Source organism: Lissotriton helveticus, chromosome 1_2 (genome assembly GCF_964261635.1).
Source record: "Lissotriton helveticus chromosome 1_2, aLisHel1.1, whole genome shotgun sequence".
NCBI lineage: Eukaryota > Metazoa > Chordata > Amphibia > Caudata > Salamandridae > Lissotriton > Lissotriton helveticus.
In genome coordinates this window covers 143,917,864-143,945,365 of record NC_136058.1, presented here as the reverse complement: position 1 = coordinate 143,945,365, position 27,502 = coordinate 143,917,864, and the positions used below count along the sequence as shown (strand labels likewise).

Sequence of the window (27,502 nt, the reverse complement as noted above, 5' to 3'; positions counted from 1 at the left end):
GAGGGCGGCTTGGACAAAGGGTTTCCTGCCTTGGGAGGTACTAGCACCACCCCAGACAGGATTTTGTGTATTGAGGTAGGGAGGCCTGAAAGGAATGAGACATGCCTGGGGCACACAAGGTGCCCTGTGCATACACCGTTTCAAACCAGTTGCTGGGGCACTCCAGCCCCAGCTCTGGCGGGAAACCGGACAAAGGAGAGGGGGTGTAACCACCCCCCTTCCTGGTCCCACCCAGGGGAGGGACCTAGTCAGTAGTGCAGCCCCCTTTAGCAGGATAAAGGTAGGAGCTGGTCCCATTCCAAATTAGATTATCCTGAACTATTCTACAAGAAGAAACTCTGGACTTCGACGTTTTGCTCCACAGAAGACTGAAGAATCTCCCATGTGGGCAAGGAGTGTCCACCCTGCAACTGCAGGCACCATCAGCGTCCAGCGGCTTCACTTTGTCGTCTTCCCTTGAGGATCCAGACTTCAGAGCCCGACGAGACCCGGATTCCCAGACCTCTCTGACCTCAACCTACATCTGCAGCACAGCTGAGATCCGTGGGTGCGACGAGACACGTGAGACCGGCCATCTTGAACAAACCTGCCCTTCGCTTCCAGCACGACTCCCGAGGTAAACTCGACCAAGTGCTTTGGGGACTGAGAAGCCCAAGCCCCGAGCAGCCCCTGAACCGAAGATCAGCCCTCCAGCATCCACGAGATCTGCATGGGGCCCTTCTGCTTGTTTGCTGCTCGACGCATTGTCTGGTCACTGGCCGGCTGGCTAGTGGCCTCCTAGACGACGAACCTTTGCATCTTTGCTGCTGGTCTGGTTGCTCCAGACTGGCCCTTGCTCCCTTCCAAAAGAGGGGCACCCCGAACTCTCCTAGTCCGCACCAGACGCTTTCTCCACTCACCGCGTGGGTTGCCTTTGCCAAGGCCTGTTGACTCCAAATCCAGAACCGACACCGCCGACAGCGAGAGCCTGCGTGGGACAGCTCGTGCCTCCATCCTGGTCGTCAAAGACACCTCCTGGTCCACGTGGCTGCAGAGTCAAGCGTCCACTCTTCACCTGATCGCGACGACGACATCTGGTTCCTTCCTTGTTCCACTCCAGTCACTGGCTAGTGACTGTGAACATTGTCCCCTCAGGTCCTCTTCTTCACCTATCCACCCTTGGATCGCACCGGACATCTTCCTCCTGGTCGCCTGCAGCATCTTTTCTTTCAGGCTCCATTGACTTCAACGCGAGAACCCGACACACTTTGGCACCTATGCACCCGCAGCCCGTGGGTGAGGTAACGAGAGCATTTCGGTGCTCAAGGGTAGTTTAACTGTCCTAGTGTCCAATTCCACAGTCGTTTTAGTCCTAACTAGTCAGGATTGTCCGTACTCACCTTTAACTTGAACTGTACTGTCCATAGACGTTGTTACGCATCTCGCGTGTGAGTTCACACTCTGCACACGCGTCCCGTGGGCCTCCTATTACTTACCTAAGGTGAAGATAGCGTAGTCCTAGCGAACCTCCAGCCTCTGGACAGCTCCATTCTTTTTATCGACTCTCACATTCCACTTACTTAGTATATGGTTTGTCGTGCCTCTAAGGCACCATTGTAATTTTGTGCAACTTGTCGTATTTTTCTTAAGAGATTGTCATGTGCTTAGCCCTCTGACCTCATAAAGAGTTCAGAGGTGTTGTTGTTAATAAATATACTGTTTTTTTTCATAACAACCTGTGTGTGGTGTCGTTTCATCTGGTATTCAAGGGGTTATATTGTGGTAAAACAGCTGGCTTCACATGCCAAAAGAGTTTAGCCTAAGACTGCTTTGTCCATGCTACCATTAGGATAGCTGGTCTATAAGGTTGACTTACAACCAATCACCATAAGGGTTGTTTGGACTGATACAAGGTGGTCACTAGAACTCGTGAACATCATATATCAGGCCAACTTCTCACAATTGCCCATTCTCTTCGCTGCAAATAGATCAAACCAAGGCTCTTGCCACTGCTGAAAAAGACCTTGCGCCACATCGGAGTTCAAACGCCATTCGTGATCCATCATGCACCGGCGGCTGAGTTTGTCCGCCCTGGCGTTCAGGGAACCTGCCAGGTGTTGAACCACAAGGGTGATGCCCTGGTGTTCCAGCCATGTCCAGAGGCGCAGAGCCTCCTGACAAAGGGTCTACGACCCCACCCCGCCCTGTTTGTTGCAGTACCACATGGCAGTGGTGTTGTCCGTGAACACCTGCACTACACTTCCCCAGACAGAGGGAAGGAATGCCTTCAGTGCAAGCTGGATCGCCCGCAGCTCCAGAAGGTTGATATGGTGCCGGGACTCCGCCGGAGACCAGAGGCCTCTGATCTCCGCCTCTCCATGTGCCCCCCCCCCCCATCCCGGGAGGGATGCATCCGTCACCACTGTGTGCTCCGGTTGGAGAAGGGAGAGGGATCTGCCGCTGACCCAATTGCGGTCTGTGAGCCACCACTGCAACTGTCTCGCAGTGCCCTCCGAGATCAGGACGTGGTCGGACAGGTTGCCCTGATGTTGTGCCCACTGAAACTTCAGTTCCCACTGCAGAGCCCGCATCCGCCACCTGGCGTGATGCACCAGTAGGATGCAGGAGGCCATCAGCCCGAGGAGCCGCAGCGTCAACCAGACCGAAACTCGGGATAAGGGCTGAAAGATCAGAATCAGAGCCTGAATATCCCAAACCTGCTGCTCGGGAGAAGAAACTCGAAACGGCTCCGAGTCCAGAACTGCTCCGATGAAAAGGAGCTTCTCAGAGGGGCACAGGTGTGACTTCGGCACGTTGATGGAGAACCCCAGCGAGTGCAGGAGAGTGGCCATAGTCTTGTTGTATATGAATTTAGGACCCTAGTGTAATTTTCCCGAATCATGCCCATATATAGGTATAAATCACCCTATCCTTATATAGGCATAGAAATCATAAACATATTTAGACAGCCTATGCAGTCCAAATACGGCATGGCTACTTCCACTAGGTCCGAAAATCCACAACGATTTCATGGAAAAACCCGCCTTAAGCAGTCAGGGACTTCCCCTTGCTTGAACATTGATTTAACCAAGAGCTCACGGAGTTTTCACAGAACTGAGTCTTTGATGACGTTATTATGTCCAACCTTACGCAAACTCGGCACCTTCAAGGTATAAATATGCCCACACTTGCCCATGCAAACACACAGTGGTTTGGAGCAGTTCGACTATCTACCTACATGACACAGCTCGCCGCAGCAAGTGCCGAAGGAAGCCGACCCTCCAGCAGACGCACTGAGAGAGACACTGTCTTTTCTCTTGCCGAGAAATCCTGCTCCAGTGTTTCCAAGCTACCCTTGCGGGTTGTTGGGAAATAGAGTCCTGAGAGAGAGATACCAGGCCTCCTTCATTCTAAACCAAGGTACGGAGCTGATTAGACCCTTAAAGAATTCTTGGATAGGTTCTTGGCAAAAGAATACTGAAACTAAGCTACACCTCACTTACTTCTTCCCTTGTACTACACCTAGGTTAGGTACACCGGGGTAGGCGTATTTTAGAAGCACCAGTTGAGTACTTTTAGTCTTTATTTATTAATGTATGTATTCTAAGTTATTTTTATGGCTTAGAAACAATATCATGCCTTTACAGTATTATTTTATAATACTCTTCGGGCAGAAGGTCGAAAGATGTCAACAATCACCACTCAATCCCCACAAATGAAGGTTAAGTGTATTCACGTTTGGGTGCAGGACTCTGCCCTGTTGCTGTGAGAGAAGATCCTCCGAAAGAGGCAGCCTGATAGGAGGACCCGTGAGCTCGGGATACCAGACTCTCCATGCCCAATCTGGAGACACAAGAATGACCTGGGCCGTCAGTTCCCGGTCTCCTTGTGAACTCTGGGCAGGTTTGGCATTGGTGGAAAGGCATACAGGTGGCCTAAGCTTCACTCTAGACAAAAAGCACATCCAAGCAAGAGCAGCCTTGGGAACTCCAGCGGCCAAAACTACTGAAATTGTGCGTTGACCCAACCAAGGCTTTCCCCATTCTTGTAAGAGACTTGCGCCACCTCCGGATGAAGATGTCATTTGTGATCCGCTAAGAATTATCAGCTGACTTCATCTGCCCTGGTGTTCAGAGAGCCTGCCAGGTGTTGAGCAACCAAAGAAATGCCCTGCTGTTCCAGCAATGTCCAGAGGAACAGTGCCTCTTGACTAACAATCCACAACCCTATCCCGCCCTTTTTGCAGCAATACCACATAGTGATGGTGTTGCCCGTGAAGACCTGTGCCAACCTTCCTCTGATGAAAGGCAGGAAGGAACTCACTGCCAGCCAGATCCCTCGGAGCTCCAACAGGTCGATGAGTCCGGATTTCACCGTAGACCAGAGTCCTCTGATCTCCACTTCTCCCTGATGGCCGCCCCAGCACAGAAGTGACGTATCAGTCAACACAAACAGCACTGGATGAGGAAGGGAGAGTTCTGCAACTGACCCAATTGTGGTTTGTTAGCTATCACTGCAGGTCTTCTGCTATTTCTCCCAAGATCTGGACCACATTAGAGAGACTCCCCGATGTTGTGCTCACTGGTCCCTATTAGGGACCAGAAAATAATAGGAGTAACAGCCCATACTTCTTACTGTCTTGCCTACTCCCTCAATCGCACCCTTGGTTAGCAGAGATTGAACCTTTGAAGACAGTAAAGCGCCATGATCCGCCAACTCCTGAGACAGGGATACCAAGTACTGTGACACATTTGTCAACATCAGTAACTTGAAGGAACCATTTATTTTAAGTAATGTAGAACCAGGTGGGCAAAGACTAACCCAGCCCTCTACCTGCCTCATGTCACTAGTCAAGGGTAAACTAAAGCGGCTTGACTACGCCAATAGCAGGTGAAGATGAAGAGGAATGCTACCCTTGTTTCTGGTTCTGACCTCGGCCAATGCCACTGCCCCTGGATGGATCCGTGAAAGGGCTGAGCAGACTTCTGGCTGCAAGGGCTGACTGACAAGAGGCAAGGCCCTAATAGAAGCCACATAATTTCCTGTAGTGGGGATAGTACTGGCTAGTGGAGGAAAGCAGCCCCAAGGTGGAGATGTAGCCCTGCTCTCTTTGAAGTGATCCAGCATAGAAACTGCCTTATCCTCAAAGAGCATGGCTCCATCAAAGGATATGTCCATCAAGCAAGACTTGCCATCATTCTGGACAGCTGCTGGATAACAATGGAAACCAAACCAGAGGCTACTCAATTCATAGAATCCAGGTCGGCTCTCAAAACATACTTAGCTACAGAATGGCCATCCGGCACTGTTTGCGTTTATTAATTTTTGAAGTCTTCTGAAAGAGCAGGCAACATTTTGCTTGCCATATCCCACAAGGCATGTGTATAGCAACCCAACAGGCTTACAGCATTCAATGAGCAAAGAAGAAAAACGCCTGCATCCATGCAAACCAAAATTTAGAAGAGGTCATTTCTTTGAGGGTATTCATTTTCAGAAGATATGACCACTTGCACTTTGTAAGTCTATAAAGAAGACATCACCTGCATAGTCAGGGAAACAACGCTGATCTTCCTCCTCATCCTCGTCGTGGGGCACCTTCGAGGCCCTGGCCGCTATTTTACGTGGTAAATGCCTCAAGTTTCCTGTAACAGTGGCGTTGTGACAAAGCCATTAGCGTGGAGTGTCCACAGCCAAAGGCTGGGCCTTTGTAATGACAGACACAGGATGGGGATGCGCCGAAGCCAGATCTAGACCAGACACTGCGACAAGTACAGAATCAGAAGTCAGTGCCGTCGGAACTTGGCCTTCAAGAAGTAACTTGAGGAACTTGCATCGAAGGAGTAGAGGTGCAGAGTAGCACTGGTGGAGAACCAGACTTAGGCTGGACTGGGTCAGATGGAGTCATGTAAAGACCCACTGATTGAACCTCGCTGGGATCCCCCTAGCAGCGCAGTGAAGCCCAAAGGTGCACCAGAGGGAACCAGAACAACTCGGAATACCTGCAGCATGGTCTCCCTAAACACCTCAATTTGCTGCAAGATTGACAAGGGCCAGAGAGGTTTGTGGCGCATCGGGACTAGAAGTATGTACTAGTCCTAAGGCGCAGATGAAGTCAGGCCTTTGGCATACTGACTGTGCAACCTACCTTCAGAGTGGAGGAAAGGAGTGAACCTTTTTGGGTTTCTTGAGTTTCAACTGCAAATTGTCTGTTGATTTCACCTTTATTTTTACTTGATGACTGAGAAGGAGATTAAGAATAAGACTTTGAATGATCCCAGGACTTTAAACCGAAACCGTTTTCTCTAATGCGACAGAGCTTGTCCTTGTCTTTCCTCATTGCCCTTGGCAGCACGAGGGAGCATTGACTGAACAACTTTAAAATATGCTTGGTGCCACCAAAGATAAACACTGCTTGAGTCCATGACCGACATCTAATTGCTGCAGTAACAGTAAGGATCGGAATCAGTCATCTTCGGTGGGGACACATATTTGTCACAACGCTTCCTAATTTTTTGGATCCAGTAACTATACCAAAAAGTTGGAAGCAGATGTACAAAACAGCATCGAAGGGTGAAGAAAAAGAGGAAATGACGTCAGTGAGCACAGTTAGATTCCATATGTTGTCATGTCCAGATGTGATGCAGAGTCGATGCAAAGTCAGAGAGCACCACCTGTCTGGAGGCTGGAAGGATTCCCAAAGTGAGAAAGCATTAATCAGCAAAACTATAGTACAGACTTCAAAAGGTCTAGATTTACACAGCACCTGCAGTCTCAACATCTAAATTCAATCCGAATTTTAGATCCCTTTTTTCTCAAGGTCAAGTCTCAATTTCAGACACTGGCCATTGTGCAATAATTTATTAATGGAATCGGGGAGGCTCTTTAGATCTACTCCACTGCCTGTACATCGCAGCCAAACACAATGTCAGTATGCATCAAACTGGCTGTCCACACAGGTTTGATCCACAACTGGCTGCTCTTCTCCATCATAGCGGGGTTAACGATGATGCAAGCGTCTTGGCATGATATAGATTACATTTAATGTTTGAGGCTCAAATTTTGCAGAATCAAGAATATTATAACATTGAAATTGTCTGGTGAGAGAAAATTTCCACCTTACTTTCATCAGCTCCATAAAGGAGAAGGGTTCTGAGGAACGTAATGCCTCAGAGTTAGATTGAAACTGCCTCTGCCATTGCAACCTTAACACCTTCAAGCCTTTCTTTAAAAAATTATCAGAGTGCATTCATGCACTTTTTAATATAAAATTCATCATATAGTTCGGTAAAATGTAAGTCGTCGAGACTTCTTGTTCTGGTACAGGTGCTGCTGCCATCACAGCAGAGATTTTCTTTATATTTTGCAAGAGCCAGAGGCCCTGATGTCGATAGTGCAGAACCAAGTGGCCAGGTTGAAGCAACTCCAGAAGGTGCCCTTGGGGTTCCTAGACACACACAATTGAGATTTGCCAACTTGGCCTGCATGGCCAGTTCAACCAATGATCCAGGAAGAAGAAAGATAGCTTGAGGTTAAAGCTTCCAAAGTACAGATATTCGGCCAGAAAGCAAGCCACATCACAACTTACGCATTTCCATATTTTCTCCTTTTGCTTTTCCCATTGCTTATAATTGGTTGATTAAAATTACCATGTTTTTCAATTTTCCTTATAATTCGAAAGCCTCCATATGCATTTTATCATGAGGGAGTCTTGTGTTTAGATTCGGACACATTCCCAGTGCCTCTATAAGGTTATGATGATAAAGGCGTCCTGCTCTTGGGAAACCTTGCAATTAAAATGTAAGCAGAGCTCACTTTTTCCTCCCTATGATGTCAGCAAATCTACTGTTATTATTGTCTGTATTGAAATCCATTGAAACCCCTCGTACCTTGAATTGGAAGTGTTTCTTGAGTGAAAGTCTGGTAACGAAGAAATTATAAAAATGCTAGACAGTTGTAAATAAGAGACATCTATGATAAGTCCTCAATATTGATGCTAAATGTGTTAAAAGGACTGATATAAGAAGCAGCATGTTTGTATGTAAATCAGTTATCATTACTTAGACATCTTAAGCTAAATTAGCCAACAATTGAATTTTTTTTCTCTCTTTCCCAAATAAAGTCCTTTTAGACATTCTGGTTCTAGGTTGTCTCACTAGTTGTCTAGTATTCACAGAAGATTCAGTTGCACAAAAGGGAATGCACATGAACATTAAACTATTTCATGCATTATACAGCTGGGCAAAATCTAAATTATATTTGCGTAATTCACATAATTCAGGGAATTTCTCATTACTTTTGTTATGCAAAATTCTACAAATGTTGTGTAATTAACACACAGAAACAACAAAACGTGAGTGGCTGTTATTCACAGTGCTTTTGGTTTTTTGCACATTTTTTTTTACCACGAGTCAATGTCAAACATGTACATAAGGACACCTTTAACGCTATGCACAGCAAAAAACGGATCTGCATTTAGCTTAATTACATGTAATTTCCCTAAATTTTAAGTAATTATGCAAAAGCAAATTAAATGACATTCACACAACCTTAGAATATACTCTCTTCATTACCATAATTATCCTGACCCCCACCCCCACCCACAGAAATTTGCAGCTTCACAAGAAGGTTTTGTAATATCGAGGACATTTTTGGACCACAAGAAAACTAAAAGCAATTTAGACAATGAAACTTACCTCTGGGAGACCAGGTTGCATGTATAATTGCTGGAATACTGCATTCATGTAACAGGTAGCTCCTCCATTCTTTAAACCAACATAACCTGAACTAGACCGACTGTCTACAGGTGGAAGGTGCTAAAAATGATAAAAGCCTAAACATGAATTTTGTTGTTTTGGTATATCACAAAAGAACAAGTAACTTAACTTTGGTAATGCTTTCTTATGGATACTCTACACGCACATTCCTCACCGTGTGAATATAACCTATGTCTCAGACGATGTGGAAAAACTCTAAAGCAGTACTCTTGCGTGCTAGTAGGTGGTACTGTGTGGCTCAGCACAAACTTCATTCCGAGATGACAGAACTGCATATAAGCGCCACTTAGGCGTGCTGACCTTCAGTTTCTTTTGCAGGCACGTCTGCATCCTCAGATGCAGAGCCCAGGAGCAAATTGTAATGACCAGTGTGCTGCAGATCTCTAGAATGGGAACTTTAGGAAAAGAGTCCATTCCACAGAATTTGGAAGTGGGGGCAGTGAGGAATCTGAGGTTAGATTTAGTATTCACCAAAAAAGAGCGTTGCAGAAGCTAGATAACTTCTTCTGATGGATACTTCTCACCACAGATTCCGCACCTTGTGAATAAATACCAAAGCAGTACAACCCAAGGTGGTGAGCCTGTGGAGTGGCTCAGACCAAAAAATCCTGCAGTGCCAAACAGGGAAAGTTCCCTTCTCTACAGACCGGAATTTCAAGACAATAATGCTAAGTGAATGTGTACACCGATCCCCAAGTAGTAGCCTGAGAGATATCAATAATGGGTACGCCGCATGCTAATGCAGTAGTAGTAGCCTTGGCTCAAGAGGAATGATCCCATATGCCTTTGTTGGGGTTGCTCCTTAGCTAGCACGTCGCAGATTGTAATGCAGAGGACTATCCACCTAGCCATAAAGGACAATCCCAAACACTCCCAAATAATCCATACAAAATTCCGTAGACTTTGATCGTCTGATATATTTTATTTGAAAACAATGTTCTAAGTCTAGACGTTTTCTAGCCAACATGTGTTTCATCTTATGCTGTTAGTCACCAGCAGACTTCATCTGAGCTAAAATGACAATTATATAGGCTTTAATAACAACATACTAAGTTAAAGCTGAATCGTCACCAAGGTCAAACTGACCAAATCACCATAAGCGTGTAAAGTCCCAAAAATTGATTCCCAGAGACTTATGTATATGTCGTAGTGAAAAACAGAACAATTAATTACAATCTACAGTATATAATAAATGACGATTGGCACCCATCAATAAAGTATTCCAAAGAAAGTTGAGGAAAGTAAGGAAAAGGTAGAGAAAACAAGCAAATAGAGAAAAAGGCTATCAACTACCACCATGTTTGAGGTAAGCTGATCAAGTATTGGCTCATCTAGTACCATATCTGCAATGTATATTAGACTCCATGAACGCTTGAATGTAATTATCAAATTCTGAAACAAAATGAGTTCATCTGAGCAATTCAACATGCTGCTAAAGCTTGTTACACTCGCTTAATTTCAATAGGTTAGCATAAACAATTAGTATTAGTCTCGCTAATATTAAGTGCACCACACAATTTGTTCTTTTATGTAAATGTGAAAAGGTTTACGTTGGTAGCACCATTCGACCATTACATTAAAGGGTATCTGAATGTTTCAGAGCAGTAAAACATGTTAATTTTACATCCCCATTCACTTTACACACACTCGAATGTAAGATGCAGAATCACCACCGGAACTAACAGTTCCATTGTTTAGAGATGTTGCAACTTCACAGATGGTTGGGGGAGGTGGGAGGGGGAAGGGATGTTGTGACATTAAATTTGTATCATAATACGATGCTGAAATGAGACGAAATTGTAAATTACTACGGTCTAAGTCCTCCTGTTTAGTATCACGGTTGAGAAATGACAAGTAGGGTAATGCATGGTGCATGGGGAGAAAACAGAAAACACCAGCTGATATGTTGACACTGTGTAATGCAAAGCGGAAAAATGTGAGACTGCAGCTGTGAATAAAGTTTAAAAAAAAAAAAAAAAGATGTTGCAACTGGATACCAGAGGTGGTAATCGGGAGTTAAAAGTGAAGACAAGAGGGACTTTGAATCATGAATTTAAAAGAGAGGAAGGTCTTAATATAGACCATTCGTTACACGATTTTATTGGAGAGTAAAAGAGTGAATTCATGTAACTGTGCCTTTTGTTTTACACAAATAATTTGCATTAGACTGCATTTCTGTCTAGGTTTAGTCAACTACATTATGTTCTGTTTACAAGTATCGGCCACTAATCAATTATGAGATTTTGACTTACAATCCAGAGTTGTACCTTTATGGTATGTATACGTATAAAATGTTCTGAATACAAATTTGGAACTGACTGTGCCCCTCAATGACACTCATCAATGGGAATTTTTATATTGGAGTGTGTGCGCTCTACTCCATTTCCTTCCTCCTTTTTCTAGCAGATCTTTAATGATTAGTGTAGAGGTACACTGGTGGCGAACCATAACTGAATTGTTAAATCATAGAATAATTTTGACAAGAGTGTGACTGATAGCGGTATAGGCACCATATGCTTTTTTTTGGCGTTTAAAATGTAGGCCACCTATTTGCTCATATAATTATTATTACCAGTACTTTTTCAACCACTGATCACTTTGGTGATATTCCGGCATAGGAGATATTATCATTGATTTCGTTAATGCAAGTAATTATATGAGGTGTTATAGTTAGCGAGATGTAGTGTCTTAAATCACTAAATAAAAAATAAAAAACTGAAGGAAATGATAGCCCTCGGGGATGTAGTTCAGTATACAAAGGCATTCAATAAAGAAAGAAAAAAGTGCCAAGTTTAGCCAGAAATGGGAAGGGGCAATATATAGTCACACAGCATGTACGGCAAGGCCGCAGGAAAGCTCGAGGAGTAAATAAGGAATGGGGGCATGATGACGCCATATCCATCTGGGTCAGCAGTGTCCAACATTAACAAGTAGTCTCATAATAGTTGCCATACATCCTTAAGCCTCGAGGTAATTGGCTGCAGAGTGGCGTAGTCTTCACTAATTTTATCACAATAAATCATACTCTTCAGCCATGCAGAGTCAAAGGGACAGGTTTTGCGATCCTTGTGCAGTGAAATCCCGCATTCAGAAAGAAACAGAGCAATAGCAGTAACGCGGAACACATCCCTGGGGACATTATCCACATACCCCAGGAGGGGGGAGGGGTGGGGGTCAGTGAAGTGGCAATCATCGTAGCTAGAGTGAAAAGTTCGGGCCAGTAGCCACCCACCGCAGTGCACGTCCAGGTCAGATGGGCAAAGCGTGCTTCAGGGACCCTATATTTGGGGAATTGAGAGGAGCGAGTAGGGTCAAAGTGCGATATGTCTCGTGGAGTGACATACACCAGGTGTAACAATTTGAAATGTAAAAGCTTGCGTTTGTGGTTTATGGAGATAGGTTTAGTCTGTGAAAGCAATAATACCAGCTTTCGTTGGGGAAAGGTTGACCATGGACAAGCTCCCAGGCGTAACGTGTCCGCCTGTCCGGGTCAGTACTGATGAGTGTTAAGGGAGGGAGCGAGTGGATAGGCGGGCATGCGGAACATAGGGCATTATGCAAGCACCTCACTACAAAGTGGTCTCTAAATGTATAAATCACTATATAAGTACTCTGAGAACTCAGTATTTTGCCTGTTAGTCCACAATTATTTTAATCATACTTAAATTTGACTTTGGTGTTTGTTTAGTTTAACCCATGTAATCATGGCGATACTTTTATAGCCAACCCAATCCAAGGGCCATGGAGATTAGTCTATTTCTGATTGTTTATACACACTATACCAAGTTGGAACATAGACATTACGCTGTCACTGTCATGGCACTCCCTTTTCTATTTACAAGGAACTAAGATGGCGCATATTTGGAACGCCGATATGGTACTTGTTGAGCAACAGGCTGTGTCACTGGAGCACTCTGACAGTAAAATCTGCTTGGATTGCTCAATAAAGTTATTATAATTGTGGACCTTTTTAGGAGTTCAGTGACATTGATTTAACGTTTGTTAGTGGTCTAACCAGAATTTCCTTAGTCTGGATTGGATTTGCATGTATCATTACTAATAATATGCTAGGGTTAGGCATCAACTGATGAACACTGCAAACAGTAAGCGCATGGTTTAGATATCACAATATATATACAGTGACTTTTATATAGTGGCTTTAATATGATTTGGATAATGCGACAAGTTACAAGTACTTGGGAAGAATAGCGCTGTGCTGATTACATATCGATGTTGCGATCCCGTGCTAAGATGGAGTCATCGCAGTATGCTGATGTACACATTGCATTTGAATACCTGTGTGTTCCTCCATTTAAATATGCTTGATGCAGATGAGACACAGGTCACACTGGAACAGTTGGTAACTAGTCCTCCATTTTGATAGAGGATGAGACTGGAGCAATGCTAACGTACGACTTACTTACCTTCGGTAACGATGATTCTGGTAGAGACGATTCAAGCCACAGATTCCTTAACGTAGAATTATCCCCAGGCGCGAGACTGGATCTGTAAAACTTTTTGCCACAGCATCCCTGACGTTGCCCGCGTCCGTGACGTCAGCGAGGATACATAAGTCCCACCCCGGCGTGCCTACGTCAGTTTTCTTCTGAGAAATTTTCTGCGCCACAACGCGGAGACATCACAAACAAAACTGTGAGAATACTGGAACAGTGTGCCAATCCCCCAGCTAAACAGAAGGGAAAGAAACAAATGGTGAGGAACAGCACCATCCAGGATAGTGCCAGGTACTAAGGCACCAAAAGACATGGAATGAAAGAACAGGGCACAGCGGGCACAGCTACTGGAAAGCAGTCCTGCAAACAAATACAACAGCCTCACCGGGGGCAGAAAGCATGTGAAAAATACACAACAGACCAAGAAGTCTGCAGCCACTGCTCGGATCAGAAAAGGGCACCAAGGTCAGAACGGAGAGCAACGACCAATCAACAGCAGACAACACCAGCAGGGAGAAAGTCTCCCAAAAGAGCTAAGGGTCAAGACCCAGCCAAGGGACCTCAACCCCAAGGACTGCCAAAGAGTTAGAAGTGCAAGCAACAAAAGGAAGAAGAGCACGAGTGAACCCCACACTGGAGACCAGGGTGCAGGAGCACAGAAGTACCCATGAATTCATCAACCAAGCACCAGAAAGGAAGGAATGGAACAACAACAAGGCAAGCATTCCCTTAGGGAGGGAGTAAGAAAAGGCACTCGCACAAGACAACCCGGAGGCAGGGGAGTGCAGAAGACCAAGAAGGGTCCTCGCAGAAGGGGGAGGAAGGGCGGGTCGTGAAGGAATCTGCGGCTGTCTCTACTAGATACATCGTTACCGAAGGTAAGTAACTTGTACATCTGATAAAAACTACTAGCCACAGATTCCTTAACGTAGAATAGATACCCTAGCCATTCCCAAGGGGAAGGAGGGTCTGCGAGAGGACCTCTCTGGCTCAGGCGAAAACAAGACCCCAACAGGGGACAATTCACAGGGACGGGGAAAATAGCCCAGTCCTCCTCAACAGGGGATGAGCGACAGGGACAGGGGAAAGAGCCCAGTCCCCTCAAGCAGACTAGAACCTCAGCATCGTGGAAGAACACCGCCCCCTCAGGGGATGTGTTACAACGACAAAGAGGAGGCCCAGCCCTCACCAAGCAGGAGAAGCAAAGGCAATACGAAAGGAGGCCAGCAGTCAATGTACCAGGGACCTCAACCGGAAGCCCCAGGTACAGGCAACGCAGAGGAGTACCGAGGATGAAGAGCAACCCAGAGACTCCAAGGAGAAGGGGTAGAAAGGAAGACAAGAGCCCTCCACCGGGAACACACCCAGTAAAGAGGGCAGCCAAATCCATCACAGCTGGAAGTCAACAGGCCAGACAGAACAGCACCTCAGCAATAAGGCAGGTGGGAGAAGAAAAAACATAGTCCCACAAGGCTCCCTCAAAACAAGAAGCAGGGGCGCCAGGCCCCACCCCAAGGCTGAACGCCGACAAGCCCCACAAAACTAAACGTCCAGACCACATCGTCCAGGCGGGCACAGCTGGGTGCCAACAAGCAACCAGCCGGATACAAGAGGAGAAACAATTAGGACAAACCAAGCCGTCAACACAGGAAAATAACCCCTCTGGAACACCAGACTTAGGACCAGGCCAAACGGCCGACAACAGGCAAAAACACCGCAGCACAACACCAGAGCTGCCCAGAAAAACACACCAGCGGCATATCGCAACACCAGGAAGGGCGAGGACCCCGCAAGGAGGAGTCCACACCTTCCCAGTGTAAGACAGAACTATCCATTAACTAAAAATACCCCACGTAGGGTAGGACACGTCCCACGAAAATATGGGAACCAATCTTATGGAAGAAAATCCTGCATCAGAGAACAAATCATAAAACCTGCGGCAGAAACCACAAAAGTCTTAGTAAGCAGCCAAAAAGTACACTCTTGCCAAAAATGGGCTTAACCAGCAGCCACCTGAAGAGGTGGGTCAACCAATTACCCCGAGGGCACAACAAACCTCAAAGAAAGTGTAACGGTCACTCCAACACCAGATTCCAGGAGCAATGGGATAAAACCTCCCACCAAGACCCAGAGGATCAACAAATCAACCTACTGAGTAGGAGGAGGGAGCCCCGCAAGAAGACACTGAATGGCGGAGTCCGCATGATTGTTAAACAGAAGGACCCCGTTAAAAGGTAGGTCAACCAGACGTTCCCTGATATTTTCAGGAAAAACAGCATCACGTAGCCAAGCATGGCGACAGAGAGCCACAGAAGTGGCCATAGCACGGCCGAGAGCATCAGCAACATCCAAAGTCGCACGAAGAATAAACGCGGCCAACTCCCTACCATCCAACACATGGCCCGTAGATCAGCACGGGCACCTTAATGAGAGACATAAGAAAGGACTCCACAGAGTTCCATAGACTGGAAGTAGCCCTGGTCAACACACCCAAAGTGTTAAGCGCCAGCAAGGCAGCGCTAGAGGAAGCGAAGACATTACGCCCCCATGAATCCAACCACCGGGCCTCAAGAGACGGAGGAAACAACACCACAGGCAAACATGGAAAGGCCCTCCGTAGAAGTGAGCCTTTAGTAGAAGGATGGAAAGAAAGAGACAGGGCCATGAGGAGCAGGGCGGTGATGATGCAGAAGCGCCTGAGGCACCGGATCGCCCATGGCAGGGCGTCCCTAAGCCCCCATAAGAGAATTGTGGGGGGACGCTTCAAAAGGAAGGAACAACTCCTGTTCAACAGAACCCTGGTGGAGAAATTCTAAAAGGTTGTCCATAGGAAACGGAGTGGTAGGTTCACCCATCCGCAAAATACCAGCGACTGTGGAAATAGCCCGAACAAAGGCAACACTAGCCTCAGTAGGGCGCCGCGGAGGAGAAAGTATTTCCTCAGTGGGTGACGACTGCAGACTGAGCCGTCCGTCTCCATGTCCAAGGGGAAAGCCGGTGGAAAGGCCAGCGGCGAGCCACGGAAAGAAGGGTTCGAGGATTTAGGCTGTGGGGACGGCGAGGAGCCCTCCCTGGAAGATGCTAGTGAAAAGGCAACAATAAAGCACCCTTTCTCCGGGGAGGAGCACACCAACAGATGACAGACCTCTGGAAAAGAAGGGACCTCAGGGGACGAATCACGAACCCGACGCCGGCGCAGCTCCGTGGAGTCCGCCACCGGCACCTAATTGACGTCGACCAGCGCCGGAGTGGGCACTCGTGGCGACGGGTAGACTTCTGCCACCACGTGCTCTTCAAGAGAATCGGGCAGGGTCGACACTGGAACGGTGAAGGAGCAGTGCCAAAAAGCCGCCGGTTCGACCTCAGACGGGGCAGCTGCCCGCGTCGAGGACCGAGAGGGACTCAGGAAAGCACCCCAGGTCCGCGGCGAGAGACTATGACGCAGACGAAACAGGAGGCTCCTTGCTTCCGAGGTAGGGGACGGACGCTGGGATGACACCGACCTGGACAAGCTCGCCAACAGCAACTTCATCTGGGGCTCCCGCCATGACTTAGGCGTAAAGTTCTGGCAGGCGTCGCAACTCTCCCAGTCGTGGTGCTCACACAGGCACCACATGCAAATTGGGTGAGGGTCCGTCGCCGACATGGGACGTGCACAGGAGGTTCACGTCTTGAACCCGAAGGCATTCACACACTGTTCCACTGAAAGCCAAAGCGTGAAAAGGGATAGAAGGCTCGAAAACAGGCCAGGACACAATCCGGGTCCGAGGTGCACGTGGAAAAGAGAAAAAACTGACGTAGGCGCCCCAGGGTGGGACTTATGTATCCTCGCTAACGTCACGGACGCGGACGACGTCAGGGTGGAGTCACGTGGTGCCGACCCCCCTGCGCGAAGGGATGCTGTGGCAGAAAAGTTTTCCGGATCCAGTCTCCCGCCTGGGAATAATTCTATGTTAAGGAATCTGCGGCTAGTAGTCTCTATAAGAGACTACTATCCGCATAAGATGAAACACATGTTGACTAGAAAACGTCAAGACTTCAGAACATTATATTCAAATTATATTAAATTCTGAGGCTGCAAACACCATCCATTACCCTGTCAGGTTTAGGGGTCCAAATGGTGCACTGTGAGCTAGCAAGGAATTGGGGTCAACATATTCTGATTACATGAGTAGCCTCAGTAGAGCCTCAGCAGACTCCTTTCAGCACAGTCAAGGAACTCGCTGGTTCTAAAACCCAAGCGTCGCCTCCTGCACTCAATAAACAGAAATGCAAGGTTCTGGCCTCTTTCTTTATCCAAAAAGTAGATAAGATATATCAAGATATTGTGCTGCCGCAAAAGGAAAATCTTTTCCCCACCCCTTTACTTCATTCTCCACGTGAAACAGTTGACTCACTTCCCAATCAAGCAGAGTCACCTGCTAATCCTGACCACCACCTTGAAACCTGGCCTTTGTTGAATACAGATACTTTAGTTGAACTTCTTAATAATACGAAATCAGGATCACCTAATGATCCGCTGCCCATTTCTGTATTAAAGCAGCTGGATTTACCTACGCTATCCATGTTAACTGATGTCCTAAATGCCTCTCTGCAGGAAGCCTTTATCCCATCGGTATGGAAAAATGCCATGATACATCCCCTTCTCAAAAAAGCAAATGCTGACCCCGATACACCCTGCAACTATCGGCTCATATCAATATTAGCTGCTTTCTCTAAAATTCTTGCAAAACATATCCATATACATCTATCTCAGTTTGCGACCGCCGAAGGACTTCTTCATCCTTCTCAGTCAGGCTTCAGAGCAGGTTTCTCTACCGCAACCACCTTACGAGGGGTAACGGAAAACATACATCACCTCCTAGACAAGGGAGACACCGTGGCTCTTATCCCGTTAGATCTGAGCGCGGCATTTGACACGGTGTCTCACTCCATGTTAATCAAAACTTTCAGGTCATTAGGTATATGTGGCTCAGTTTTGGATTGGCTCATTGCATTCCTTACTAACCACACTTTTCAAGTTTTCTCACGTACAGCCTATTCAGAAGTCCATTCCTTTGCTCATGGAATGCCGCAAGGCTCTATCCTTAGTCCTCTACTTTTTAATTTATATTTAAGACCTCTAGCCGATGTGGCGGAGAAATCTGGGCGATCATTCTCATACGCTGACGATTCCCAAATAATTTTTTCTCTTTCCTCACAAAACACAAATGCTCCTTCCTTGCTTAAAAGCGGTCTAAACAAAATAGCATCATGGATGCAACAACATTTTCTTCAACTAAACGGAGAAAAAACGGAGGTACTCATGCTGGGCAAAAATAAAGTTCTTTGGGGACCCCAAACACTGCCCACGCGAAATGGGCACTCTTCCTTCTCCTTCCCCCCAAGTCCGCAAACTGGGCATTACGATTGATGATTCACTCAACATGCATTCTCAAACAGTTAAAGTAGCAGTGACATGATTTGCTATTCTCAACTGGTTAAAAAAATCTGTTGGATGTTATCAGAGTCCACTCAGAAAACCAGGGTCAATGCCTAATAACATCAAGGCTTGACTACAGAAATGTGCTGTATTTGGGCTCAAACAAAACCGTAGTCCATAGACTACAAATGGTGCAAAATTCAGCGGTCAGACTCCTGTGCGGAGTCCCGAGGGCCACCTCCATTTCCGCCCATTGACGTAACCTACAATGGCTCAGGGTCAAAAACAGAGTAAAGTTTAAAGCCCTGAGCTATATGCACAAAATCAAAAATTGTCACGCTCCACAACATCTTCAATCTCTGGGTAGTCCCTACTTCCCCCTCCCGAAACCTTCGCTCTGCCACTCAAGGGAGGTTCATTGTCCCTAAAATCAAACTAGCTCGGATGGGCGGAAGGTCTTTCTCTTATCTTGGTCCCACACTTTGGAACACTTTGCCCACAGCATTAAGCAACGAAACTGACTATGTTCAATTCCGCAAGTCCTTAAAAAGGTGGCTGTTTGATAAATAATCAGCCTCTCCTGCTTTCCACCTAAATTCTGGATTTGCTCGTTGCGCTGGGAAACCCGTTTTGGGTAGCTGTCGCGTATTATAAATTTAAATAATAATAATAAAATTCCCATATGTTGATGCATATTTTCTACAAACGTATAGTCTTACTTAATAAGTAGGTACCGTATGACACTCTTGGTATTCAAGTGATGCAGTTTTTCTCCTTCTCTTTTAGGGGATGAGGCGGGGTAAAGAATGCTGTGAGGGTGATAACCTGCCTGGCAGGGAAAGGTGTTGCTGCTTTTGGCAGAAATGCAGCTCGAGTTCTCAAAACCAGTTTGCCTGCAAAAAATTCTGTGTAAGGTGGCTGGACCAAGAGTGACTGCAGATCACTCAGAGGATCAACTGATGTTATTGCAAACAAAGTCTGTTTTCAGGCTTAAGGGGCATAGTGGACACCTGTGCTTTGGCTCAAAAGGTATTAGAAAAGGGGGAACAACATTCAAGTCCCATTGTGGTGTTACAAAAGGGGGGGGGGCTTCAGTGGGAACATGTGCTGTAAACATTTAAGAAATCTCATCACTATAGGTGCTTTAAACAAATAAGGCTGATTCTGCAAACACAAAAAAGCTCAAAGCGCCAACAGTAGCTCTTTACAGTCCCTATAGCAAATCCTCACTGAGTGAAAGATGAAACAAAATATCATACAGTTTAGCATGTGATGAGTCTATGTGGAGGGTGCGGCACCAATCCACAAACTTATACTAGCACCCAGTATACACTAACTTTGTGAAAGGGCATCTAACTGCCAAGATAACCAACAACCGTGGGAGGGCGATTAGATGGAATCAACAGGAAACATTCAATCTCCATGCAAGGAGGTGCAGGCTGTGTACGCCTGTATGCAAGATCTTGCCCTGCAAATGCAACAGATTATCCTCCAGAAGTAGCAAATTGATTGGAGGGGAGAGGCTCATGCCCAGGAGTTCAGGATTAGCACACTCGTGAGCCACTTTCATGTGCAACTGTCATTCATGATTTCTACACGTCGGCTGCTGAGTTCATCCACACAGTCTGCTATTATTTCTAAGAAATTAGTGTCAATTGTGTGCACATACACATATCCCACATGAAGAGATGGCACCAACTAGGGGTGTCCGTGTCAGTGAGTCTATATCACATCAAGTCACCTCGTTGTGTTAGCTGTTCATGTGGGATGATTCAGGTGCACACAATTGACACTAACTTCTTAGACATAATATGAGATTGTTTCTCTATAAGAGATGAAATGGATTTGCAAAATTTCACATGATGTTTTGGACAGGCTCTGTTTAGAAGCAATAATCTTCACACGAGGAAGGTGGCAGACAAGATTTTTACTACTATTTATTAGTTCTTGGGTATAGAATTAAACACTAACAGCCCTGTTTCTCAAATTACGGTTCACTAGACAGATGGTGTTGTCCTGAAGAATCCCGCAGGCTCACTTCTGTGTGGTCAAAATATTGATATATCCTTGGTAAGTCTCGTTTTTCTTATGTCTAACTAGGATTTGTAAAGTGGACGAAGTGTGGCTCAATGGTTAGAGCCGCAGACCCTGATGCAGAGGTCTAGCCCGGGACCAGGGTTCAATTCCCCGCCTCGGCGGGTCTTGGGCTCAAAATTCCACGGACCTGATAATTCTCGCCTCGGTGCCTATTCCAATCATGGAGTCCCACTCTGCAACTCTGGGCAATAGCTTGCTTAATCTCCACAACGGCCCCCACAACGCTAAGGATGCCTGGCCTCCACCTTGGGGGTGCCCAGGAGTGGACACCTCACAGGGAAAGCCAGGATGGGTTCCACAGCGGTATTCGTACAAGCGCCTTGAGACCCTTGCGGGTGAGTAGTGTGCTATACAAGTATCAATTTACATATTGAAAGAATATGTTATTTGATAGTATGATTTCCAGAGTTGATCTTGTACATAAGTAAATATGTATCATGCACCAAGCTATTTCTAAACTTTGAACCGTCTTCACTGAAATGTAATATATATTCTATTATGATGTCTGACTAATACCATGCACTTCAAACTTAATCAGCCGCCCACTGATTCATTAAGTGACACATTAATACTGTCCACTGTTGTGATAAGTTGGCCTGGCATATGATGTCCACTATTCTAGTGGGCACCTTGCACCAGTTCAAACGACCCTTATTGATGGTAGGTTTAAGACAACCTTTATAGAAAGCTATCCTAGTGGTAGCTGTGGAGAGCAGCCTTCAGGCTAAGTCTTGAAGGAATGTAAAGCAGCTTGTTTTACCAGTCTATAATCTCTTGAATGATCAAATGAAAGTACACCACACAAGGTATATATCAAATATATACGTATTTATTCTAAACGCAACCCCTCTAGTCTCTTTATGAGGCTAGAGGCAAAAGTACAATACAAGAACTTTAAATAACACAGTAAATAGCACAGTATACGTTTTGCCCTAGGGGCCTCACCAACCATATACTAAAATAGTGGTATAAGAACCAAGTGAGGGATAGAAGTCAGGCCTAGGGCCTCTAGAACTGCTGGGGCAACCAGGAACCAGTCAAGGTAGGGACACAGGAGACCCACGGGGACGCGTGGGGTGAACTTAGGGGTGAACTACGATGGAGCCCTTTTAGACTTGGACACTTCGAGAGTCAAGACCCACAGGAGCACCAAAGTACTTGTGTTACCTTACCCAGGAAAGCCGGGTGCATAGGTGTCTTTTGGTGTCGGGTTTCATCGTCTATTCCAATGGAGAGCTGCAAAGAAGTGCTGTAGGCGACAAGAGGAAAAATGTCCGGGCGGATCCAAGGGTGGATATGAGTTGTGAAGAACCTGAAAGCAGAGGGGACAGAGTCTGGGTCACTAGCCAGTGACCAGGACGGCGACAGGAAGATGGCAGCAGATGTTGGGTGTTTTCAGGTGAATTAGGTGAATTAGGTGAAGCTTGACTCTTCAGCCACGAGGACTAGGAGGCGTCGACGACGACCAGGAGCTGGATTCGAGCTGTCCCACGAAGGATGTCGAGTGTTGCAGCGCCAGAATCCGGATTGGACCCAACAAGCCTTGGCAACAGCAACCCACGCAAGATGCAAAGATTGGCTTAGGTGCAGACCAGCAAGTTCTGAGGGACTCACCCTTTGGAGGGGAGTCAGAGCATGCCTGGAGCAAACAGGAAAGCTCAAGATACAAAGGATTGTCCTTCGTGGGGACCCACTAACAAACGGACTAGAGATCGCGAAGGAGCCTCGAGCGGAAATGCAAAGAACTGGCCCAAGGAACACTCATGGAGTGTAGGCCTCTGAGCTTCAGTGCAAATGGTGCTCGGGTCAGGGGTTTCAAATAACCCAATGCACAACTTCGGGAAACTGCGAGAAGTAGGTGCAGTTGCAAAATTGCAGGTTGTCCAGGAGTTCCTGTCCCACGTCTCTCGTGATAGCTACAGGTCTCAGCTTTACTGGGGACTCTGTCAGCCTCGGAGATGTCTGGAAGTTTGTGTCCTGTGTCACAGATTCTTCGGGATCTGGCGGGAGCCTCGAAAATGCAGACTGGCAATATGCTTCTTCAGGTGCCTGTTTGAACAGGGGGGTCAGTCCTAGACCCCAAGGGAGATTCTTCAGTCTTTCAGTTGAAATGAAATGTCGAAGGGCCAAGATTTCTTCTTCAGAGTTTCGTCCAGGGTAATCTAAAGTCCTAGGGACTGGGTTCCTATACTTGTATCAAGTTTAGGGGTGGACTAACTCTAAGGTCCCACCTATGGGAGGACCTGGGAAGGGGATGGTTACATCCCTTCCCCTTCGTCCAGTTTCACGCCAGAGCTGGGGCTGAGTGCCCCAGCCACCGGTTTGAACTGGGATATGCATGGGACACCTTGTGTGCCCCAGGCAGTGTCTGAAAAGCATTCACTGAATGCAACCCACCCTGTCCCAATACCCTAAAGCCTGTATGGGGAGGTGCTAGCACCTCCCTGGGCAGGAAACCTATTGTCCAGGCCTCCCCTGCCGGAGTTTAGTCCAGCAGCAGGAGGTCCGACTCATGTCTGTGGCAGCAGCATCCATTTTGTGATGCTGAAGCGCTTTTAAACTTTAACCAGGTATTCCAGTGTGTACATGTCTTCTCCCTCTAGAAGGGTAGAATGCTACCCCTGCCACCAGGACTGGCGGGGGGGATAGTATTCCAAAATGTTTGACACCAAACAGGACATGTTTTGATAATGCCAAACCAAAGTTTGCATTAAATGCGAGGATTATAATGCACTTAAGGGTATATGGTATGGCTATATCAGGGAACAGCTATAAGGAAGGGATTCCGAAAGCTGCAGAGGGGCTCAGCTCATGCTAGGGCACCCTTTCACACAACACCAAGCACTCTGCCTCAAGGATTGTCAAGGCCTGCTATAGGAGTGACTTATAGGTTAATATGTGTCTATATATATAGGTAGATCTAGGTATACTATATAGGGATGCTTACACCACCTTATCCAGGCTGCAAGTGCAGACCTGTGGTGTCATTTTGGAAGGCTTCCAAGGGGTGGCATAATACATGCTTCAGCCCCTGGTAGGCCTCTGGGGTACCCTTGGTACCTAAAGTACCATATATTAGGGGCACATAAGGTAACTCAGTAACCAATCTGGTATGTACCTAAAGTACATGGATAACAATTTAGAGAGAACAGCAAGGCTGTGGTCCTGATTAGCAGAGCCACAGCCAGACTAAAGTCGAAAATCCAGTGAAACACAGCAAAATGCACTTCAAATTTAATCAGCCGCCCACGGATTCATTAAGTGACACATTAATACAGTCCACTGTGATTGCTAGACTTGGGTGGATAGATCAAGGATGAATTTGACCCAGGGGCCCATTGCATTTGTTTTGGTTAGTCGACATGGGTTCAAGGGCAAGTCCTTGTTGTTTCATATATAGTCTCCCAAAAGGCATGGAAGTAGATAATTCAGTAGGCTGGCATTTACGGACCTCAAAGCAAGGGTAGTAGAGGAGAACATCATCTTGAAAAATGTATTTCCCGAATTTCAACTCAAGATCAGGTGGAGTGGTAGGAAAGACTTTGGGATTTACTTTGCTTGTGAACCTGTGACAACCAAACTCTCTTACGTTCAATGTTGTGTGAGAAATTCTAGGTCGCCCGGTGCAGGATGATGGCGACAAGCAGCCGGTCTGTTAACTGGTGAACCTGAACATGGCTTTGTTCAAGTACCCAAAAGTGTGTATGCCCTGGAAGTGCCTTGTTAAGTGGCAGTAGAGGTTCTGCAGTGGTCTGACCAGGATGAAGTACCTCATTTAAAACATTAATCATGGCCACCACAGTGGGAAGCTGTAGGTCTAAGCCTTTTGCAGCCCTGTGCACAATGACTGTGAAGGAGGCGCTTTCCTCTGTAGCAGGACTAGAGGGAGATACATGGCAAGTAACTGGAAAAGTATCCAGACCATTGGCCTCTCTGAGTTTCTCATATTAGTTATCCTCATCAGATTGTAGAATATCTATCTGTCAGAATTGGCCGCAGCACAAGCATAGAATGTCGCCACTAACCTTGTCCAGCTGACCAGCAGAAACGATGTCGGACGATAAGCCCCCTAGTCCCGCCTAAACACGATCCCAACAGTGAAATAACCAACTCTCTGTGTGAATAGGTGCCCTGGGAGGAAAAGGGGAAGTGGATAAAATAACAAACAGGCGGTTGATGGTTTTCTGTGGGTCCCTCTAAGTTCGGGCCAATGGTCTGCAGGGTATCAGAAGGAGCTTCCACACTGCATAAAGGGAGGACAAAACAGAAGGTTTTTATATCTATCCTTTAGAGAGCGATAGTAAAGCCCAGAAACCTTCTCTTATTACTCACCAGAGTGTCACCCCACCTAATCAGGGAATGTTGGCATTAGACATTACTGCAAATCAGTCGGTCTAAGAGAATGTATTTGATCCCTCAGAGGAATATTGATAAATCCTCCTTCACACAGAACAGTCCATATATGCCGCCAGATAACAGAGTAACAGGAGTGCAAGTTCATTAGAAAACAGTTGCGGTTGTTTAACTGCATAACACGAGTCACTGTCTTTGCTCGTACTGCTCTTCTCTTCTCAGAACCAAAAACAAACGGTAGTCCCAGTTCAGAATTCTCCAAACGCGTCTCCTGCTAGAATTCTGAAAGGAATGTCGTAGAGCGCGTCTTTAACATCAGACGCTTTCACTTACCAGTCCTTCGTTCAATCGTAATGCCAGACAAAAGCAAGGCGCGTTTGTAAGACACCGCGGTTCCTATCTACCTCGAAACAATTAAAGGCACAAAACACACACACGACGGAGGCGGGCCCGCACTCCGTTCGGCTCAGTACTTATCGCAATACGCGAACTTTCCACGGTTTCCAGGAAGCAAAGTTCATGACAGGTTCCAGGCACGGCAGGCTTCTATCTTCCAGCTGTATTCCGGTGGGGATCACCATCCGCCATCTCCAAAACTATCCGGGTTGATTGACAAGCACCTTCCTCTTGGGAGGGAGGTGCTTTTGTATGAACCGCCTTGTGCCTCCATATGCCAGCCCCTTAGCATGCTGGTAATTGTAGTCTTTTCGGCCGTGAACTCTCTCACTACATTGAATACACAAGCTAAGGAGCAGCTTAGGTGACACACGCCCCTTTGACCATGAAACCGCTACACTATCTATCTATATAGAGAGAGAGAGAGAGAGAGAGAGATATTCGCATCAGCATATTTGTCAGTGTCCAAGTGAGTTCCGAAAAGATGGCACATTTTGAGCCCTACCACGTACTAAGGGCAAAGGGTCCGAACCAGAAGGACTGCCCTTTGGCTGTGCAACAGTTGGGGCGATCTCGATCGAGGCAGATTCTGCTTGGAGTCAGATAAGCACAATGCACTGTAAATCTTCCTCTGGCACTATCGATATGATTGAAACCGGCACATGTGGTACTGCCAGAACAGAAGTTGACACTGGAGAAGGTGCTGAACCCGATGCAGGATCAAAGGGCAGAGATAGTTACAACAGCAAACCCACCTGCGAGTGGAGGACCCTGAGGATTGTTTGAACCAGAAGGCACACTATAGGGAACTGATGAAGTGCCGGAAAGGGGTAGCAGGACTTTGCTGAATATCTCCACTTGCAGAGACATCGCTGATGAACCTGGAAACTCTGGGTGTGCTGTCACTAGACTCTGATACAGCTCCGATGGCGACCGGGAGCAAGACCGCAAGGCATGCTGGCACCCTTTCTTCAGTCCGAGTGTGGCAGGGAAGGGATCAATTCTTGCTTCAACTTGTTATGCTTTCTCTTGGATTTCACTAAAGGTTACACCCCAATGATCTGTCGTAGATCCAACTTGGAAGCAGGAACCAGACTTTTATTTTGACTATGACCGGTCACATAGTGGAGTCTTCTTATATTTGCTGATGTAAAGTTAGCCCTCATGGTCCTGTATGGCCTTGAGGTTCATCTGGGATCTGGAGTTCACCCCAGGAATCAAAAACACGCTTTGTGAGGGCCCATCACAGATATCAGTTTGTGACAGTTCCTTCATGGTTTGAACTCTATCTTGGGGGGAATACATTTTCCCTTGCACACGCATTAATTTTGATAAAATATGTGATTTTAAGCTCAAGGAGCAGAAAGACAGCAACTGACATCAGCATGCATGAACGGTGCATATATGGGGCTCCATTTGTAATTTCAGAACGAAGTCCAAGTAGAACTGCACTACCTACCGGCATGCAAGAGTACTGCTTTAGAGATTTTTCAGATCCAGCTTGACGCTTGGTGAAAATTCAGAAGGTAATGAATCTTCAGTTAGTAGTATCCATCACAAGATATTCAATTAACAGCTGCATAATCTTGGAACTATTTACAAATAGGATATTTAATAAATAACAAGTGTGTGATTTGTTCAGCACATACAAGAAAGAGATAATCAAAATGGTAGGGCAGCAGAACCTGTTGATTATCAGAGGTCTAGTGGAGGAAGGAGATGGAGTTGGTCTAGATAGCTGCTGGGGAGTCACAGGGTTAAGACAGCACCTCCCTGATTTGCCTGCCGGGGAAGGTAAAACCCCTGACCCAAAAGGATCTGAGCAGGGCATTACGTTCGGAACAGTGGAGATGTAAATCAGACACCTAGGTCTTTTGAGTCAGCCACCTTATGCATACCAGTTTTCACTGACCAATAGCTTGATGGCAACTCTTCAGAGTTGGAATGATATAAATGCATGGTTATTGAAAGTGCCAGGACACAGCATCAGCTCTGCTTCCCCAGCTCTACAAGGCAATCTAACAGCA

The 27,502-nt window shown here is 46.4% G+C and overlaps 1 protein-coding gene across 4 annotated transcripts in view; it reads right to left on the bottom strand.

The window, feature by feature from the left end:
- The window catches only part of USP24 (ubiquitin specific peptidase 24), a 2,099,319-nt gene that overhangs the window by 1,108,232 nt on the left and 963,585 nt on the right, over positions 1 to 27,502 (bottom strand). For all 4 annotated transcript variants that reach the window (XM_078670143.1, XM_078670156.1, XM_078670149.1 and 1 more), the window contains exon 42: positions 8,673 to 8,792. In XM_078670143.1, coding sequence (XP_078526269.1) covers positions 8,673 to 8,792 — 120 coding nt within the window. The remainder of the gene's footprint in view (positions 1 to 8,672; positions 8,793 to 27,502) is intronic.